Raw genomic sequence first — 20239 nt, 5'->3', positions numbered from 1 at the left:
TCCTTTTAGGCAATGGTTATCCAAATCTTTGAAGCAGGCATATTCCTCCTCTCACTCTTTGTTCCAGATCTCTTAACAAGTATGCTGTTCCACCCAAGGAAAGCACTCACTACAGTTTTCAGAAGGTATTGAAAAGAGGATAGTCATTCTAGCAAGGGGTGGGAAAGGAGGGCAGCTAACTCCTTTGGGCACCCTGGGAAATTCCAGCCTCCATCTGCTTTCCATCTTTGCTTCAGTGATTTCTAGGAAAGGTTGATACAGAAGGGGGAACTCAAACTAAAGCCTTACAGTAATAATCTAGTACCTACTCCCCCCACCCCTAAAAGTCAGAGAACAACTGGATGAGCTACGAGCAGCTGAGTAAAGCCAAGACACAAGGCTCTTGTCTCCTCTCTGTTCCTCGGACTGAGATTCTCAGCACAGAAGGGAAGGAAGGAAGGAGACAGAAAGAAGGACAAAGAAGCAGTGATGTTAGTTACACGCCAGCTAAGGACTCCACTTTGCATGGGGAATTCTCTGCTGGCCTGTCCCATTCCTTTGGGCCTGTGTGTCATCTGAGCAGCCTGATGTGGTCAGCCAGAAAATAATCTCAGCAAACTACCTCAGTGAATCACACGAATTACAATCAGAAAACATTGAGACGGGAATGCTATGAATTAAACACAGTATAAATACAGGCAGAATGTGTGTCACAAATGTGAGGAAAGGCTTTCCTTACCGTATGACTTCAACTGCAGCAAATCAAGAGCTATAATGACAATAACTAGAATTTACAACCAACCACAAGCAGAAGCAGCACTTATTTTTCCTGTGACTACTGACTGCTTTAGAGTTTGAACTTTTCCTGGCAACTAAGAATACAGTGAAAGCCTTTGTGAGGATAAATTGAACACATCAAAAATAAATGTGGGTCCTCACAAGGAAAAAAAAAAAAAAGGCATGTGAGATCCAGCAAGTAACGTAACAGTCATTTGAAAAGTCTTTCAAGTAGGCTAGAGGAAAAGGGCTAAGATAGTCCTTATACGTGGCACTGAGCTGGAAATGGGAAAAGGGTTTCTTCTATCCTTTTGGACAGAACTCTATTGAAGTTAAGGTTTTAAAAAAACCAAACATATATGCAGAAAGACATGCAGTCCCAAAGGTAAGGATTTTTTTTCCACAAAATATAAGGGACCAAATATAAACAGAAAACCTGAAGTTTCACAGGTCATCTCAAAAACAAGCCATGTGATGCACATCTGATTAATCTTTATTAAACACGACAGTAAGAATTCCTTTGCTATTCTACCAGACTCTTACAAAAGCCCTCAAGTCAATGGGTCATGGCAAAACCAATTTGCAAACCACAAAACTGGAAAGAAAAGCAACACTGGTGTGAAAATGGAAATAGGTGAAGATGAGAAATATCTCGTTGTTTGAGGTTAAAGCCCTCCTCTCAATTTCAGCTGCCTGAACAGCAGAGAATCCTGCCCTTCAACTCACTGCTAATTCTGATCAATGGAAGACATTCAAGTGAATGTATAAGGGTAAAACTGATTATTAATTATTTTCAGGTCTGTAAATCTAGGGAGGACACGCAGTTGTCAAAGGGACATGAAGAAGGTTCTATCTAAAGTGAAACATATCCATTTTTTATTTACACCCCTACTGTAATAAAAAGTATCACTTTGCCAGTGCAGTTTTGCCCATTTTTAGCCCAAACAAAATGAACCATTTTCACACACAAAAAAATTTAAAAAATGCACAATTTCACTAATCTAATAAATGTAAAGGTATGAAATTTCCTTCTTTGGCTTGGAAGTGAAAGAATACATACCTACTGACATTTAAACACAGTGCAGTAATTTTCCTAAAATAAATTCAGCAAAGTTGGAAAAAAAAAAAAAATCCATCAGATTTAAAGGAAACATTTGAGGCTCTTCCCTTCAGACTGAATGGAGCAGGAAATTGATCACTTGAGCAGAGTAAAACAATTGCTTTAATTTCTACCCCCCTTAATAATTTGCTTTACTACCTTACCAGTAGATTCAAGGAGACAAAACCTATGATTTACACAACATATAAACCAAAATAAGCATTGCCTGCTAACACATGGCTTAAGCCTGGCACCCTACTAGACAACACTTTCTTTAGTGTTGTGTTATCATGTTCAAGGTTCCACTCCTTTAATTCCACTTTTAAATATAGGGCCCAATCTAACATCCACTGTGATTAACAGGAGTCTTTCCATCAAATTCAGTGGGTATTTGGCAGTACCTTCAGAGACTTTACAACTACCTGAACATTTTCAATGCAAAGGTAAGTTTTGGAGTTATACCACTCGAATTAAACAGTGAACAAGGTCTGATTGGCTTTTGGGCTAACAGAGGAAGCCAAAGCAAGCAGCCTGTAATGCTGTAAGAGTTACACTACAGCTAACAAGTTGTCTTCTAGTATAAAGCCCTTAATGTTCCCTCAAAAACTGATTAAAAATGCAATTGATGAAATACATGTTATTTTTAAATTGGTTACTAAAGCAAAGAACTTCAGCAAGGCCTTCATCCTTGGTACTTTGGTAAACCCTTAAACTTATGCAAGTAAGAACACATTTTCTGTATTTCTGCTTTGAGTAAAGTTGACAAAATGGAGACCTTTAAAACGGATTGCTTGGTTTGGGCAACTCACTTTGGATGAGTACATCTGAAAATGAGTCCCCCCCAGAATTATCTCAAACTGGATATCCCAGATTAAAACAAAATACTGAAAAACTCAGTCTTCTTCTGTTGCTTATTCACTGGTCCATGAATTAAGTGAAAAGTGATATTGATTTAATTAAACAAGTAACCCATTTATAGAGTACTGTTTTTCAAGTCTAAACATGTTCTCCCTCAACAGCTAGAAACAGGAATATTGACATTAGGTACACAAATAGGAAGGGAAGGCAACCTTAAAATCTAAAAAAAGACATGAAAAAAACCCCAAAGTAAAATCCTTAATGAGGTGAAATTGATTGAAATGATATTTTTTTCATCCAGTCAGCTCAGGACAGTAATCCCAAAGCCTGGAAGTCATACTAACCAGTTTGAATTTAAAAATAAACAAACTCAGTGGCAATGAAGGGCTTTCATGAAAAAGAATGCAGAGTATAACCAGAATATTTTGGAGTATTCTTGCATTAATTTGTTTCAATCATCATTACTGAAAAATAAAGTTGCTGCAAGTTTAAGATTTTTTTTTAAAACAGAAAATAATAATAAAAAAATCAGATAATAATGTTTGCGAATTAAGGAAGAAATTCGGTTTTGCTGAAATATTTACTTTTTTCCAGAGAATTACGGAAGAAAAAACTTCATTTGTTTTAAGCTCTGTCTTAAACAAAAAAACCCAACAAATGAGCAAAAAAAAAGTAAATTCCAATTTAACCAGAGTATTCACCATGTTTACTTCTAGTAAAATTTCATCAAAAAATACATACTTCTGCAGAAAATTTCAGAATTTAATCCTCATTGATTTAAACTAAAAAAAAAAAACAAACCCAAAAAAGAAGGGATTTTCTAATAACCCTAAATGAGATATTTAATTGGCTTTCAAATGCAAAAGTAAATTTGGGTGTTCAGAGGCATATCTTACTTAAGGACAAATTATATTCTCCCCATAATTTGCGTTTCAGAACAAAATGGATAGTATGACATTCCTATGGTAACCAGGGAAGGACCTTGTGTACAAAAATGGAAAAGTGGTGGATGTTACCTAGCATGTTGTGGTAAAGTGGACTGTCGTGTCCATGGATAGTAAATGCAGTCATGACTAGCGGGACCTCTACACCTGCAAGCAATTACAGAACAAAAGACGTCATTTGCCATTCACAAGGACATGCACACGCATGCGCCCTTGTCCACACGTGGAGGATGGAAGACACACAGGGAATGATCACTCAGCAAGTACCTATCCATCAGGCCAATGCAGTCCTCAGTACGTGGCCCTATGCACCTGCAGCAAATCCAAATTGAGAATAGGGAGAGAAAGAGAGAAATCTGTTATTTACAGATCCAAGAAGCACGCATCCCCTCTTTGTGCCACATTCTTAATTACAATTCTCAAGAGAGACCCAAGTCACCACAAAATTATAGCTTGTGAGAAAAACAAGCTTGCAATGGGAACAATTATAGCAACATAAACAGCACTCCGAGGTTGGACATATCTTGGCTCAAACAACACTTAAGGCAGTTTCACCTGCTTACATGGGAGTCCTGACAATAGAGTTGCTTTTTCTGGATGTTGTCTGCATCATCAAACCAGTGATTACTGCACAAAAGCTGTTCATTTGCAAGATGAGACCTCCAGGAGCACAATGCAAAACTTTTTTTATTTCTGTAATTGATGCAACTGTTCATTCTGTTCTAAGCTCCTAGCTAGGGCAGCTACAGAAATATTTTGGAAGTGGACTATACTTTTATCAGGGAAGCTCAAGGATGAACTTCCAATAAAACCCAGAACAAACTGGTGTCTGCTGATTGAGGCATTTTATTCTGCTTTCCTTAGATGCTGCCAAAAGTCCTCCACCTGCAAAATCAGTAGGTGCTCACCAAAGGCAATGGAAATGCAGGGAATCACTTTATGCAGCACCACTAAAGCACAACCATGGAGAAAGAGTCTGTTTGCAAAACATGGATATGCGTGGATTTTCCTTGCCCTCGTGAAGAGCAGTAGTGAAGTGGTGTCCTAGGTCCTCTGCATTCAAATAGCAAGTCAATTACACATTTACACAGCAGTCAGGATTCTCAGAGACAAATACGTGAAGTTAAGCTTTTCGGGGTTAAGACAACCTGACACCCTTTAGAGCTGAATGCCCAGCTAGTCCCTCTGTAGCCATGAGGAGTATCTAGCTCTCAGCATTTTAAGGAAACTGAACCACTGATTTCAAATCTTTAACAAGATCTCAGAGCCATTTTATTAACAGGCTCTTTGGCTGTACATCTACTACAGGAGCAGGTGATCTGACACATCAATAGAATGAAACTCATTTCTGTTGAGGCATTTTAAATTTAAGGTATGATCCCAAACTCTTTTTAAAGTCTCCTGCTTTCAGTTTGGCTTTGATAGAGGGATATGCATGTCAAAAATCTCAAAGAGTTCAAATGTGCTCCCCTGAGATCTTCTTTCCACTTCACCATCACTTGCCACTCATCAGCTTTTGCTGCATTTCAATTAGCCATCACTCTGCCATTATAATATAAATTCAGTGAATTCAATTTCCCCTTAGCTGCCCATCAGGAAAAGCAGAATGATAGTGAACCTTACCTCTTGTTTGTTTACTTGAATTTTTATTTTTACAAAAAACTGTGACATGCAAACACAAATTGTAAGGATTTCCTCAGTAATGGTTTCCTTCAGCAAATGTGCAGACATAAAAAGGATTCATTAAATACCCAGGTGGCCAGATAACGCATAAATGGAAAGGGTAGATTTAAATGCAGTTCAAAAACTTAATAGAGAGAACTCCTGAAGGGTGTTTTTTGAAATTTCAGCTGCCCTGGGCTTCAGGACTTCAGAATTCAGGACTATCTGAATTCTAACCAGTCAAATATATCCAACATTTCTTCCTTTCATGGCATTCTCAGCAATTTGCAGAAAACCAGTTGAGTAATGAAGAAGGCTGAAAAAAAGTTGTTCAGATCTTCGATTTCCTAGCATGTCAAGAGAAGCTGAGCTCAGACTCTTACTATAAATGAAAAGAAGGCCCTATTCAAATTAGAGATCTGAGAGCCCATTACTAGTAGTTCAGATAACTGGCAGACTAACATGAAGAGCCTGTTGTCTTGGAGACATTTCACATTTGTACATTTGTTCTTTCAGACTTTTGGAGAATAGAACTTAAATCCAAGGAGAGAGCGCTGTTTGGACCTCACCCGCTCTAGGTTGAAATACCACTGATTTTTATTTAAACCCGTAATCTTCTTCAGCGGATTTTGCAGCCCCAAACAGAAAATTCTGTCCAGGTACAATTTCCATTACTCCTAGTCATGTTGAATAGTTTCTACTCTCTGACTGGCTGTCCTGATTACATGCAGTAAAGTACAATACTGTGTGAGTAGCAGCCATATCTATTAACAAGTTATTTTGCACCACCTAGTCATCGGTTATTTTTCCTCTGGAAGTAACTTCCTTGGCTTCAGGTTTTTGACACATGTAAGTATAAGCATGACACAATCATACAACACACTGGTACTCCGTTCACCCCCAGGGTTCCTTCTTCTGCTTGGAGTCTGGATGATATTTTCATTTCCAAGTTCGCTCTGTAAAATGAACTGGTTAACCAATACGTGCCAATTTATTAATGATATATTCAGTACCTTGTAACAGTCCAATACAGCTTATACAGAAAATTACACTTGGAGCTCATCCTAGCTTCACAGATAATCATTCTGTCCCCCCAGGCAGGGGAGAGGAGGAGGGGGTGTTGCCCCCTATGTCAATGACCAGCTGGAACATATGGAGCTCTGCCTGGGGATGGATGAGGAGCTGACGAAGAACTTATGGTCAGGATTAAAGGGAGGGCAGAGACAGGTGACATTATAGTGTGGGTCTGCTACAGGCCACCCGACTAGGAAGACCGAGTGGATGAGGCCCTCTATAAACAGATAGAAGCAGCCTCACATTCACAAGCCCTGGTCCTCACGGGGGACTTCAGCCACCCTGGTATCTGTTGGAGGGACAACATAGCAGGGCATAAGCAATCCAGGAGGTCTGTGGAATGCACTGATGACAACTTCTTTCTTCAAGTGATAGAGGAGCCAATGAGCAGAGGTGCTACACAGGAACTTGTTCTCACCAGCAGGAGGGGCTGGTGGGGAACACAAAGCTCAAGGGCAGCCTTTGCTGCAGCAACCATGAAATGGTGGAGTTCAAGATCTTTAGGGCAGTGAGGAGGGTGCACAGCAAGCTTCCTACCCTGGACTTCAGGAGACCAGACTTTGGCCTCTTCAGGGATCTGCTTGGTAGAGTAATATGGGATGCAGCCCTGGCAGGAAGAGGGGCCCAAGAAAGCTGGTTAATATTCAAGGACCACCTCCTCCAAGCTCAGGAGTGATGCATCCCAACAAAGAGAAAGTCAGGCAAAAACACCAGGAGGCCTGTGTGGATGAACAAGGAGCTCCTGGACAAACTCAAACACAAAAAGGAAGCCTACAGAGGGTGGAAGCAAAGACAAGTAGCCTGGGAGGAATACAGAGAAATTGTACGAGCAGCCAGGGATCATGTTAGGAAAGCTAAAGCCCTGATACACTTAAATCTGGCCAGGGACATCAAGGGCAACATGAAGAGCTTCTATAGGTATGTCAGTGATAAAAGGAAGACTAAGGAAAATGTGGGCCCTCTCCGGAAGGAAACAGGAGACCTGATTACCTGGGACATGGAGAAGGCTGAGTTACTCAACAACTTTATTGCATCAGTCTTCACCAGCAAGTACTCCAGCCGCACTGCCCAAGATGCAGAAGGCAAAGGCAGGGACTGGGACAATGAAGAACCATCCACTGTAGGAGAAGATCAAGTTCAAGACCATCTAAGGAACCTGAAGGTGCACAAGTCCATGGGACCTGATGAGATACATCTGGGCATCTTGAGGGAACTGGTGGATGAAGTGGCTAAGCCACTATCTATTGTATTTGGGAAGTTGTGGCATCTGGGCAAGTTCCCACTGACTGGAAAAGGGGACACATAACCCCCATTTTTAAAAAGAGAAAAAAAGGAAGACCTGGGGAACAACAGGCCAGTCAGTCTTACCTCTGTGCCTGGCAAGATCATGGAGCAGATCCTCCTGGAAACTATGCTAAGGCACATGGAAAATAAGGTGGTGATTAGTGACAGCCAACATGGCTTCACTAAGGGCAAATTGTGCCTGACAAATTTGGTGGCCTTTGCTGGCATTACAGCATTGGTGGATAAGGGAAAAGCAACTGATTTCATCTACATGGATTTGTGCAAAGCATTTGACACTGTCCCCCCCAGCATCCTTGTCTCTAAATTGGAGAGACATGGATTTGATGGATGGAGCACTCAATGGATAAGGAATTGGCTGGATGGTTGCACTCAAAGAGCTGCAGTCAAGGGCTCGATGTCTGAGTGGAGAGCAGTGATGAGTGGCATTCCTCAGGGGTTGGTATTGGGATTGGCACTGTTCAACATCTTTGTTGGTGACATGGACACTGGGATTGAGTGCACTCTCAGCCAGTTTGCTGACAACACCAAGCTGTGCGGTGTGGTTGACATGCTGGAGGGAAGGGATGCCATTCAGAGGGACCTTGACAGGCTTGAGAGTAGGCCCGTGCAAGCCTCATGAAGTTCAACAAGGCCAAGCACAAGGTCCTGCACATGGGTCAGGGCAATCTCAAGCACAGATACAGGCTGAGCAATGTGTAGATCGAAAGCAGCCCTGTAAAGAAGGAGTTGGAGGTGTTGGTTGACAAGAAGCTCAACAACCTGGCAATGTGCGTTTGCAGCCCAGAAAGCCAACTGCATCCTGGCCTGCATCAAAAGAAGCGTGACCAGCAGGCCAAGGGAGGCTACTCTACCCCTCTACTCTGCTCTTGTGAGACCCCACCTGTAGTTCTGTGTTCAGCTCTGGGGCCCCCAACATAAGAAGGGCGCAGACCTCTTGGAGTGAGTCCAGAGGAGGGCCACGAAGATGATCAGGGGCCTGGAGCACCTCTCCTATGAGGACAGGCTGGGAGAGTTGGGGTTGTTGAGCCTGGAAAAGAGAAGGCTCCGGGGAGACCTTATAGAAACTTTCCAGTATGTAAAGGGGGCCTACAGGAAAGATGGGGAGGGACTCTGTTAACAGAGAGTGTAGTCATAGGACAAGGGGTAATGGTTTTAAACTGAAAGAGGGTAGATTTAGATTAGATGTAAGGAAGAAGTTCTTCACTGTGATGGTGGTGAGGCACTGGCACAGGTTTCCCAGAGAGGTTGTGGATGCCCCATCCCTGGAAGGGTTCAAGGCCAGGTTGGATGGGGCTTTGAGCAACCTGTTCTAGTGGAAGGTGTCCCTGCCCATGGCAGAGGCCCTTCCAACCCAAACCATTCTATGATTCTATGATCCTCTGAAAGAAAATGATGAGTTAAAACAGTTGTGAAAACTGGAGTAACAACTGCTTTTTCATGAAACAATCTTTTCCCCCCCTGTCACAAATATTGTCTTTCATCAATTTTCCTTAAGACTGAAAGGTAGGGTCTTAACTGTTCACGGATGTGGAGTAGTGAAGCCATTTCTAGTCAGGTGAATACTCAAAAATCTTTGTCATTGGAAACAAAACTGACTATACAATACCATAGATGGACTAACTCTGGACAGGAGAAAACCTTAGTTGTGGCAATGCCCCCAGTCATCCAACTACTGCTATGGATGAAGCCAGTCAACTCAAAACCAGGGGGTTACTTACCTAATAGGAACTGCATACTGATAGTGATAGTAAGAAAGTTGAACTAGGGCAGGGGGTAGGAGGAAATTTTGTATCAATGAAATAGTAACAGCTTCTTAGTCAGAGTTTGTGGCCATTGAGTTTGCACTATTGTTTCATCTGGAATTCATAATGCCTTCCTAAAAATATACCTAAGCTTTAGGGGCAAGACAGTACTTCTGCCTTCAAACCCCTTCTGGACCACATACATGTTGATACGTCTTCCATGACTTCTCTGGTCCTGGCTTAGAAGGAAAATAAAGTTTTGGTGAAGAGTAATACATTTCCTTCAAAAATCTGTATGAGAAAATGCCTTTTTATGATGAGGGGAGGTGTTCAGCGAGATCTCCCATTTGTGTCTTGCCCAGTAAGGAAGCAGACTGTCAAATGCTATTACATAATTAGTATTTTATTTCTGTGAAAGTGTTCTATTTTGGCTAGTTCTGCAAGAAAAGGTGCCAAATACTTTCCGACTCTCTTGAATTAAATGGGATAGCTGTTCCATGTGCCTCAGATCTGCTCCAAACTGGCTTCAAGTAGCTGATGTTTATCATAGGGATGCAAGGCAAAGAGCACAGTTGCATCCAAGGAAGTCACTCCTTGATAGTTCTCTTAGTCAGTGTAAGGTCATTAACAGGGCTGGATAATTACACACCTATTAAAAGAAGCAGTCATTATACTTGAATAAGGGAGGAGAATGGTGTTAGCATATCTCATGCTCTAGGGCGTAAAGCAATCACTGGCAAGTGCCACGAAGAAATTGTGGCAAAAAGCTCAGAGGAAACATAGAGGTGGGACAGATACCTTCCTTGGTGACAACAACAGGTAGGGATGACTAAAAACAACGTATGAGAACTAACAACTCATTTTAGCAAGCAGCCTGATTCAAAGAGAGTAGCACTGCAAGAATGAGATAATACCACTCTGGGAGCACTGCTCTGCAGCAGCTCAACACTTTTTGACGAGTATCCAAGCTGTACTGCGAGGGCATCGGTTTTGCTCCAGCAATTGACCTGACAAAGAGGAGAACGGACATGCTAGATGAAGTAGAATTACTGTTTCTCTGTAGCCATTCAGTCATGAGCCTAATATCAAGATGCGTTCCTTCCACAACCTATTTCACTGAAGAATTCTGATTGAGGGGAATTTAAATATTAATTTCTAAAGGAAGGGTATGAAACTAGAGAATTCAGTATTGAAGGAGAAAAGGAGACAGAGTTACTGATTTCCCTTCTCTCTGTGGGCATATTCAGCCCCTGACAACATTGGCAAGAAGATGGAAAACCCATAAACCCCAAACATCTGGGACAGTCATTAACAGTTTCATTAACATAATCACATGCCAGAAAGTCTTTAGGAACACTAGAAAAGAATACCCATGCTTACCCAGGTTTGGGGGGTGGTGGGGTGTTGCTTTTGTGAGGGGTAACAAAATACCTAAGAATAGACACATCAACTGTGTAATAAGAGGATGAGGATTTATATGAGGAATAGTATTTGACTCATGGCAAAGGGATAGCTCCGCATGTGGGAGATAACCACACCTTTGCTTATGTAACCTGGGTGAGACCTTTGGCCCTTTTACTAGTGGTAGTTTGTCATTTCTCTGGGGATTGGCACACGATGCTAAGTGAGATGTTCTTTCACCTAATCAGCTGCAGAAAATAAAAAGAAGGGAAAACTGAAAGTTCAAGGATTAAATGACAACATAACTCAGCATAAAGGAACCCTGTGTCACCAAGGGTCACCAATGAATACTGGCAAGTTCAGTTACAACTGCTTAATGCCCTTCCTGTTTGTTTATAAACTAGAATGTCAGATTTTCATCATAAGGCATAAAAGCCTCCCTTCTTGATCAAGTTCTATCCGGGGAGATAAAAACAACCAACCACTTGCAAAATACTGATGCATAGGAAGAAGTGGAAAGGCATGGAAAACATTCTGCTCCCTTCCTGGTCTAGGAGAAACACAGTTGTGCCACGAAGATTAGTAATAGTTACATCAGTTAGAGACCTCCCCAGAAAAGAGGACGGAATGGGAAGAAGTGTCACATCCTGGTCTTCTGAGAGGCCAGCAGAGCTGCAAGGCACTTCTTACACAGGACAGACAGTAAATCTATCATCCATAGTTGAGCTTGTCAGATTCCATCAGAATTGGCAGTTGCACCATCTATTAAATACAGGACCAGCACTCCTGAAGAAAGCAGATCTTTTCTTATTGTTTCTTCTTACACTCTTCTTCCACAGTAGCAGCACTTTTATTATTGTGCAACTGATTTAAAGGGTCTGAGGGGAAGACAAATCTGTAACAGATCCTGGCTGTGTCTTTGCAATCTCACTTTCATTTTCTTAATGGCTCTATTGTAATTAGATTTGCAAAACCAGCAAAAGGTCTCGTTTTGAATGGCAACAGCCATTGACATCAAGATTACATTGAATAATTTCCTGGTTTAATTTTAGCTGCTAAACAATAAGAGCCTCTTGTCAAAGATTATTTCACTGGCTGAAATTTTCTCTTTTTTCCCCTGGCTGCCTCTCCCTTTCTTTGTATGCTGGACACCATCAACTGTCTCACTGAGAAGACATTTATAACTTACGTGGCCCATGCAAAACAACAGTTGTATATAAGACTACTATTCTTTTGTTGCACAAATTCTTAACTGTCACTCAGAAACATGGGCTGTATATTTCCAAATGCAACAAGTGATTTTGGACACTTAGACAGGACTTGGGGAGTTGATACTCAGACTCCTGTACAAAGTCTGGTTTCAGACAAACCCTTTGCATCAGTCCCCATAAGAAAAAAAGAGAGCAATAACACTTTAGTTTCACAGTAGTGCTGCCAGGTTAGTTCACCATTACCAAGAAGCATAGATGAAAACTCTGTCAACAAGTAAATACTAAAAATAAGTCATTTTACAGGCCTACACTTAAGTGTCAATGGCAGCATTTGCTACAAACCAGTGGTTGCTAAAAGGAAGGCTAAGAGCATTGCTGTGAAAAGTTGTTCTATATGGTTTTCAAAAGGGGTGTAAGTTTTACTTCTGATAAGCTGCTAGACATTCATGACTGGAACCAGAATGTCACGAGAGACCTGAAAACCAAAGGTTACATTACTGCTGCACACACTCTGTTTTCAGGAGTAGGACAAGTGCTTTACCAAGCCAAACTGCATGTAAATCATCATGTACTATAAACAGTATATAGGATGGCTCACTTCACAGAATTTGCACTTACCCTTGGGTGCAGTTTGGATGACATGGATGACACTCACGATCCTCATCAGCGTATTTGAAAATGAAGCTGTTGGCCCCCTGTAAGCCATCAGGACATTTTTCCACACAATTTGGACCATCCTTAAAATGGAAACACTTCGTGCAGTGGTCAGGTCCCTGGAAAGTGTGGAAGAAAGTAATGCAGTGCATTCAAGTTATTCTGTCTTCTCCTGCTGCACTACAATTGCAGGTCCTAGATTGACAGCACAGTCAGCAATAACTGTAGTAACATTTCATTCCCAATGAACAGTGAATTTGCTATATGGTTCCAGTCTCTGTTAAGGAGCAGCAGATATGTAAATCCTGGTTCTTTTGACCATAAACTTATTCTGTAGAGCGTAAGATTAAAGTCCAGCTTCTAAATGGGTTTCTCAATATTATTGGTGTACTTAACACAATGGACTTTACGCCCATTTTAAGTCTGAGAAATTTCCCGCAACATTGTTCAATACTGAACCACATTTGCAAAGCAACTGCAATGGCCCTTCAGTGGGATCCCCTACCTCTGCACTCCAGATTTTTTTTTCCACAGTACATTCTCCCTGTGGTATCTGGTCGCAACAATACTTAAGAACTACAAAGTCTCCTTGTTAATACATATGTACACTAGACTGTTATGAACTACAAACCAAGGCTCCTGGACAATGTAAAAGTAAAATTTTAAAGCTGTGATGATAAGCCAGTGTATAACCAAATCTGGTGTTCATGTTGGGCACTGGTCTAGGATTTTATGTCCATAAGCCCTGCTACAAATCCAAATTTCACTCATGGGTTGAACACTTGAAATATTAGCTTCTTGCTTTATGGTTGTGTTGCAGAAAACACAGTATTGTGATGTCTTTTTTTCCATTCAGTAGGTAAGTCACAGAAATAAGGAAATAACTTATGGGTTAAATTTTCTCAACAATGAAGAGCCTAAAATACAACTCCTCATTGCCCAGGATACTTGTGACTTTTAATCTTGGCAATATACTAAGGACTAAAAGAAAGAGACAACTTCTATCCCACAAAAGAGCAATAATCTTTGAAAGAAGACTCACTGGCCATTATAAAGGTGACAGCCGCAGTTAACATTCATTTAGGATGCCTGAAAAAAATGCTCTATCAAAACAACCTAAAAGGCTAACCTAAGTTAAAAAAAAAACCCAACCAACATATTGTTTAAGCTAATCGAGAGATTGAGACAAATTCCCACAATTTCTGTGGAAAAAAAAAAAGTAACTGAAGTTTAGTAGAACAGGACAGAACTGAGTATAAAGAATGAAACAGTGATAAAAGAGGGCACTCAAATCACAACTGCATGCTATCTATCATTTAAAAATTTTGTGCATCTGTACCACTAAGGCATTAAGACAACTCAGGAAAGAAAAGGAAAACTTTTAAAACCACTTTCTAAAGGAGGTTGATCCAAGGAAGTTTATTCCCAGCACCAATTTAACATGAGAAGAATTCTTTCCCTACATGCAAAATACACCTATTTTCTGCTTTTGTTAACATTAATTTTCAATAGCTGCTTTAAAGTCTGTAAACAGAAAATGTCTGTGCTTTAGCACACTTTAACAAGCTAGCCCATAATATACCAAATTTTGTTCTTACCGGTCCATAGCACGTGATCATGTTTTCTTCCATCTTTTCACACTGGGGATCACATTCCACACAGACAGAACCATTTGCAAATTCTCGAAATTCCCTAGAAAGGTTTTTTGCAGGCAGGTTAGGAGAAACCAAAAGTAAGACTGAAACTGAGACAAAATGGCTAGCTCTTTACCTGGTGGAAATCATTTCAGCTTCACTAAGGTGAGCTGAGATCACTTCTGTTAACGACATTATGCTGCTTTACACCAGCTGAAAACCAGGCCCCATCAGCAACCTCATTCACAGGCAGGTGAAGCAGAAGACATCTTGTTTACCAGTATAAAACTATAGTGTTTTTTTTCCCCTCTCTCCTTAAAAAATAAGGACCTCATTAATGGGACTAAGTAACTCATTTCTTGATTTTTATCTATGGAATTGTCATTCATGGCTTAGATTCAGGAAGCCACTTGTTACATGTGAGACATACTATCAGGTAGGAAACAATTAGAAAGAGCATTGATCACAGTGCTGCTCTTGTTTTAGTTAAGTCTCTATGAACACTCTTTTTTTAAAAGCCCGTTCTCCAAAAAGGCTTGTAACTTTTTCATCAACAATTCTAGACTGAGGTCTGAATCTATAAAATGTCAAATCCTTTTGCTCATTTATTTCATGTATCTACAAGAAACTATCACCCAAGTGATTTTTCTTTTTTTTTTTAATTAACCACTGATTGGGGGGGGGGGGGGGGGGGTGAGTAGCAATAGTAGGTGGGATTTCTTTCTTCAAACACCAGGTGTCTCATTTCAGCTGCCAGTTGCCCCTCACAACAAACCTCCAGCACCCTCTCAACACAATTCATCCCACCCCCTTCTAGGCTGAGATGAATTAACATCTGAACAGGTTGTTTCTCTCCCACTAACCAAAGACAGAATATATGTAACTAGCTCAGACTGGACAGACCTAAGCTTTGCAGATGGATCCCATCTCATTGCATTAACCAGTTAAATATGTGCTGCACACTTATGTTAGTGGGTTCTAGTAGTATCCAAGTAAAGGGTAAAGGCCTCTCTGCTTAGTTTATCGATGCTCACCCACCACTCCTCTACAGCCATTAGGCTGTATTGCAACAATACAGCTGAAGAAGACCTCACTTGACTACTGCAAGTGAGCTCATCCTTCTCTGACTTTGGAGATAGATCTTGCCTGTTGAGGACTAAGAGAAGTTAAATACCTTTGACCCTTCCCTGAAGTATTGTTGCTGCCCTGCGAGATGAATGTGCAGAGCTCTCAAACAAACAAAAAGCTTCTCCCCAAGCCCAGGTTAGAAATCACATATTTAGGAAGGAATTGAGCCTGAGGAAAGTGTAAATACAATTCAGTAATTGATACAATCAGAACATCCTGACTTGAGGGCTGGTCACGAGTGATCTTACTGCCATAGGCTTCATGGCAGCAAGCCACCAAATGTGGTCCAATATATTCTGGTGCATATGAGAACACAACTGTGGTCTGCAACTTTTTTTTTGGGGGGGGTGGCAGAGGAGGAGAGAAGAGGAGCTTTTAAGCATATAAAACTGTACTCTGACAAGATTTTTTTTGCATGCATTCTCCAGACAGAAGAGTTTAGAATATTTTTATGTATATATGAGAGTTAATTCAATACTTCTTCCGTAACAGTTACATGAGTTGGCATCCAAGGCAGGAAAAGAAAGAGAACAAAACCATACAGTGATCTTATTTTCAATTAGCAGTTTGAGCTGAAAAAGATAATAAAAATCATTTAGGGTTTTTATCTTGACTTTAAAAGAGGTGCGTCAAACCTTACTATACTGTTATACAGGAAGCGAAATTCCACCTGTTTCCCTCCATGGCCTAATCATGAATTTCTGCTGCTGCAATTAATATAAGCAGTTCCGCTCTTCTGTCACAAAGCAGATTCAGCCACCTTGGCTGTGCAAATGTATGTATTCCTTTACCCACCCTCAAGAAAAGATGGTGCACATGCATGAGTGGCAAAAGGAAAGGGGAGGAAGAACTCATGTTTGGTTTATAATTTATATTTGTGTGTACACATATGCAGTGCATTATCTAAAAAGATAGAGAGTGAGTTTTCCTACTTTGGGGTCCTTAATCAGAGAATTTCTTTATCACATGCCTAAATCTAACTCATCTGAAAGAACATAATTGTATGTGTTTCTGAATATTCAAGTAGGGCTAAATGGTGGGGTTTTTCATAAGTCTTCACCTAAATTGAATTGCTTACATCAACAGCAATGCAAAAGGTGCAACAAACTTTTGATGTTGCATGAAGATTTTAGTCAGCAGAATACTAAGTAAAGCCTTCTACACAAGTTCAGATTTGGAAATCCTTAAAACTTATCCCACAAAATATTCCATGCAAAATCAGTAATATTGGCAATGGAGCCAGATATTGATTAATGCAAACCCAAAATAACTTACTCATTAAAGTCCTGAACAATGTAATCAGCAACTTCAGGGACCGGTGCAAGGGAAATATCTTACCCATCATACAGGTTACAAGAGTCTATGCAGGTCCTTCCCCTGATGAAGCGCTTGCAGGAGAGACACTGGTCTGGCCCTGGCCCCCAACAGCCATCACTTGAGCATAACTCATTACATACCATGCCATCGGCAGCTGCAGAGAGAGAGGATACTGTTATTAATTTACATAGTCCTCTGAAATCCACAGGAAAATATTTCATTCAGCATTCCATTATGCTCAGAAAAGTAAACTGAACGTTCAGATTTTCTAGAAACAGAATAGAGAAAGAGCAGAAAATTATCATCATACCACTACAGAAACACACTGTGCATTCACAGGTTGAATACTATACACGCTTCCGGTCTGTTATTTTCAGACAGGATATAGTAGAGTGAGAAAAAGGTTTAAGAGAGTGATGCAAGGATTATCAAAACTAGAGAAGAGCTTCTATACCAGCGATAAACAGAGAAGTAGCCTTAGATATGGGCAAGAAAGGACATGATAAGGTCTATAAAATCATGAATGACAAGAAGGTAAGTAAGCATGAAACAGTTGTTCATTGCTTCTTCCAAGTCCCTCATGGGCATTCAAAGAGACAGGAACCTAATAGGGTTCAAAACTGAGATTTTAGATCAAGCTGCAGAATTCCTTGACACAGGATATGGTAAATGCCAAAAATTTAAAGGATTTGAAAAATCAATTGTCCAAATCCACAGAAGGGCTATTAAACTAAACTATAAAACACTACCTTTGAATTGAGGACTCTGAAATAAAACTTTTGGATGGTGGGGAAAAAGTTGAAGGATGGTCACCATTAACCGTAATTTTTTAATTGTTTATTGCAAAAGCACCTGAAGAGCCGAAGAACCTTTCTATTAAAACCCTCAAAACCACACAAAAACAATGAACAAAGGATGAGAAGGAAAGGTTGTTTCAACAAGCATAATTAATTCTGTACTTTTATTTTATAGAAATCCTTCTCTACATAAATATCTAGATGACTGTGACAGATGGAGAAAATGAGCAAAGAGCAAAAGGAAACACGTTAATCTCTCCATCCATCTCAAGAAAGTCCAGTTGCACAGTTTCAGCCTGGCATGTGAAAGGGTAGATCTCTTAATTTGAATTCACTCTTGCACGATGAAATGTTTTACACAAATGGATTACATGCTAGACTGAGTAGATTAAAAACAGCAAAGATCTGAAATATCAGAGATGGCAAGTATATAAACACTTGTTTGCTTTTTAAACTACCAGAAAAAACTTGAGGGAAGCATCAAATAATGAAATAAAAGTAGGTTTTCTGGTAGAATGCTACCACCCCCTCCAATGCTGTAGCAATGAAGACATCCAGTCACAAACAGACAGACTTCCACTGAATACATGTATAAAACAGCAACTGCATATGCCCAGCACACATTTAAAGACAGGCAATAGCAAAATCAACAGAAAATCTTTTTGCAAAATGCAAAAAGCCCTCTGGCAGCTTTATATTAAATACAAAGTAGTTCTTCATGCGCTATTTTCTACACTTCTTTCAGTACAGCAGCATAGCTGGGTGACTGGAGAAAAAAAAAAAGAGCCCTATTTTCATTTGAGGATAGCTGATGGCTTTGTCTGTACTGCCAAGGCTGGAACAGTGCAGTTAGGTACTGTCCATTACAATCCACCTTAACAATTAAAGAGTATACTGAGTTTTATTACCTGAGAAGCACAAAGGCCTTCTCAATCATGGAAGAGTCAGCATAAAGATGCTTTCTGCTCTCCACGGCATGTTTTAAAACTGGTTATTCTGTGCTATGGTGTACTTAATGTCCCACATCTGAACCACTCAGCATCTGTCATAGCAGCCTACTGTATAGGACAGCACACTGCTTCTTACAGCAACTCATTTCTTAACCACTGCTTTTCATCATGCAACATTGTTTGATGTTGGTACCATGTTTGTCAAACATATCTTTCTGATCTGTACAGCATGCCTAGCCTACGTCATCTTCTATTTCCTACAAGGCATTCCTACACCTCCTTTTGACTGCTGATGTGCAAAGTCATGTCACACTGGCAGGGTGCTTTCCTTTGATATACACTACCTGTCCTGTCACTGTCACCCTGCTTTCTGACCACTGAATTTATTACAAAGCACTTCTTAGAAAAAAACATGCAACAATTGTATGCATGGTTTCTCCCTCCTAGCCCATATAGCAAGTAGACAAGAGGAGTGAAGCTTCTTCCATATTTCCTTTCTTCTTGCAATAGGACATTTTGCTTTATTGAGATTGAAAATGGCAGATCCTCATCTACTTGTTTGCTTTTCTGCCTAGAACATTTTTGTAATTCAGTGCCAAAAAAGGACATTTCACCTTTACAAGTGGCATAGGAACCAATCAAAGATTTCATGTCCTCCAGCCCTTGCAGGCAAACTGATCCAAGAACAGGCAATTCACTAGCATGCTTCCTACTTGTACAGCACTGTTGCTGACCCTGCATGGCTCTGCTGTACAACACATGTAATCCAGCAGGTAGATGAGCACTCTCTTATTCAATACAATACCACAAATAACCTTAGACACGAAAAGTCTGCACATTCATGTCTTATCAAGGCTGGAATGCTTGAATACATATATATATTTAGTTTTTTTAATATCGCATATACTTTCTTAATGACGACATCCAGAAGGTGTTCAGAAGTATCTTTTTGATTCCTCTTTTGCCTCAAAGCTCAAATCAGATACAGTCAAACATAAAATAATTAAATTTAGGAGTAATTCCAAGTGGTCATTTAATTTCCTTTGAAGCATATTAATTATTGCAGATTCCAGTCCAGCAAGAGAGACCTGAGCTATTTAGCATGCCATTTCATAGAGGTGTCTTGTTCTCTTTCCCTGAACTCTGCTGTGAATCAGGCATCATTCTGCTGCAAAGGAACCATACCACACAAAGCCAGTATGAGCAGAGACAAAAAATTCAGCTTTTCATTATTGACCCAACCCTAACTTTTTAAAAGCGTAGCAACATTCTTATATCAACTACCAGATGCCAGTAGTTCCACTATGCTGCCACCAACTGAACTTCATAGAAATCAAAGGAACTAGGCAAAACCTTTGCATTAGCAAATGCTACATGTGTAGCCCACACAGTTTCCTTTCTCACCTACTTCTAGATGTTTCATGTATATCTCAGTCTAATGCTGGCTTTGTGCAGTACAGTTCAGGAGGTGCATTGACTTGGTATTAAAGGCTAGTTTGGGCCTATTTCATGTTCATTGCCTACAGAAGCACCCAGGAAAAAGTTCTGGGTGATACAGCTGGTCGTTTCAGGGGAACCCAAATTATGCCTTATGATTTAGAGCACACGTGAGGGCTCCCTCAGAGCAGAATCCAGCACTTCATGCCTGGTCTGCCACTCTCCCTTGATCTCATCCAGTTTTATGGTGACATGTGAGTGACACTGACC

At 40.4% G+C, this 20239-nt stretch overlaps 1 protein-coding gene across 4 annotated transcripts in view; it reads right to left on the bottom strand.

Annotated features, from left to right (window-relative positions):
• Nucleotides 1-20239, bottom strand: part of ERBB4 (erb-b2 receptor tyrosine kinase 4) — a 662107-nt gene that overhangs the window by 153288 nt on the left and 488580 nt on the right. For 2 of the 4 annotated variants that reach the window (XM_075027921.1, XM_075027923.1), the window contains exons 13-16: nt 16807-16939; nt 14305-14398; nt 12671-12825; nt 3925-3969 (exon numbers count right to left, since the gene is read on the bottom strand). In XM_075027921.1, coding sequence (XP_074884022.1) covers nt 3925-3969; nt 12671-12825; nt 14305-14398; nt 16807-16939 — 427 coding nt within the window. Of the gene's footprint in view, nt 1-3729; nt 3805-3924; nt 3970-12670; nt 12826-14304; nt 14399-16806; nt 16940-20239 lie in introns of all 4 variants that reach the window. The other 2 variants (XM_075027919.1, XM_075027922.1) reach the window with 1 other exon arrangement.

Source organism: Buteo buteo, chromosome 5 (genome assembly GCF_964188355.1).
Source record: "Buteo buteo chromosome 5, bButBut1.hap1.1, whole genome shotgun sequence".
Lineage (NCBI taxonomy): Eukaryota > Metazoa > Chordata > Aves > Accipitriformes > Accipitridae > Buteo > Buteo buteo.
The sequence above is the reverse complement of the archived record's forward strand: the minus strand, read 5'-3'. Positions and strand labels throughout refer to the sequence as shown.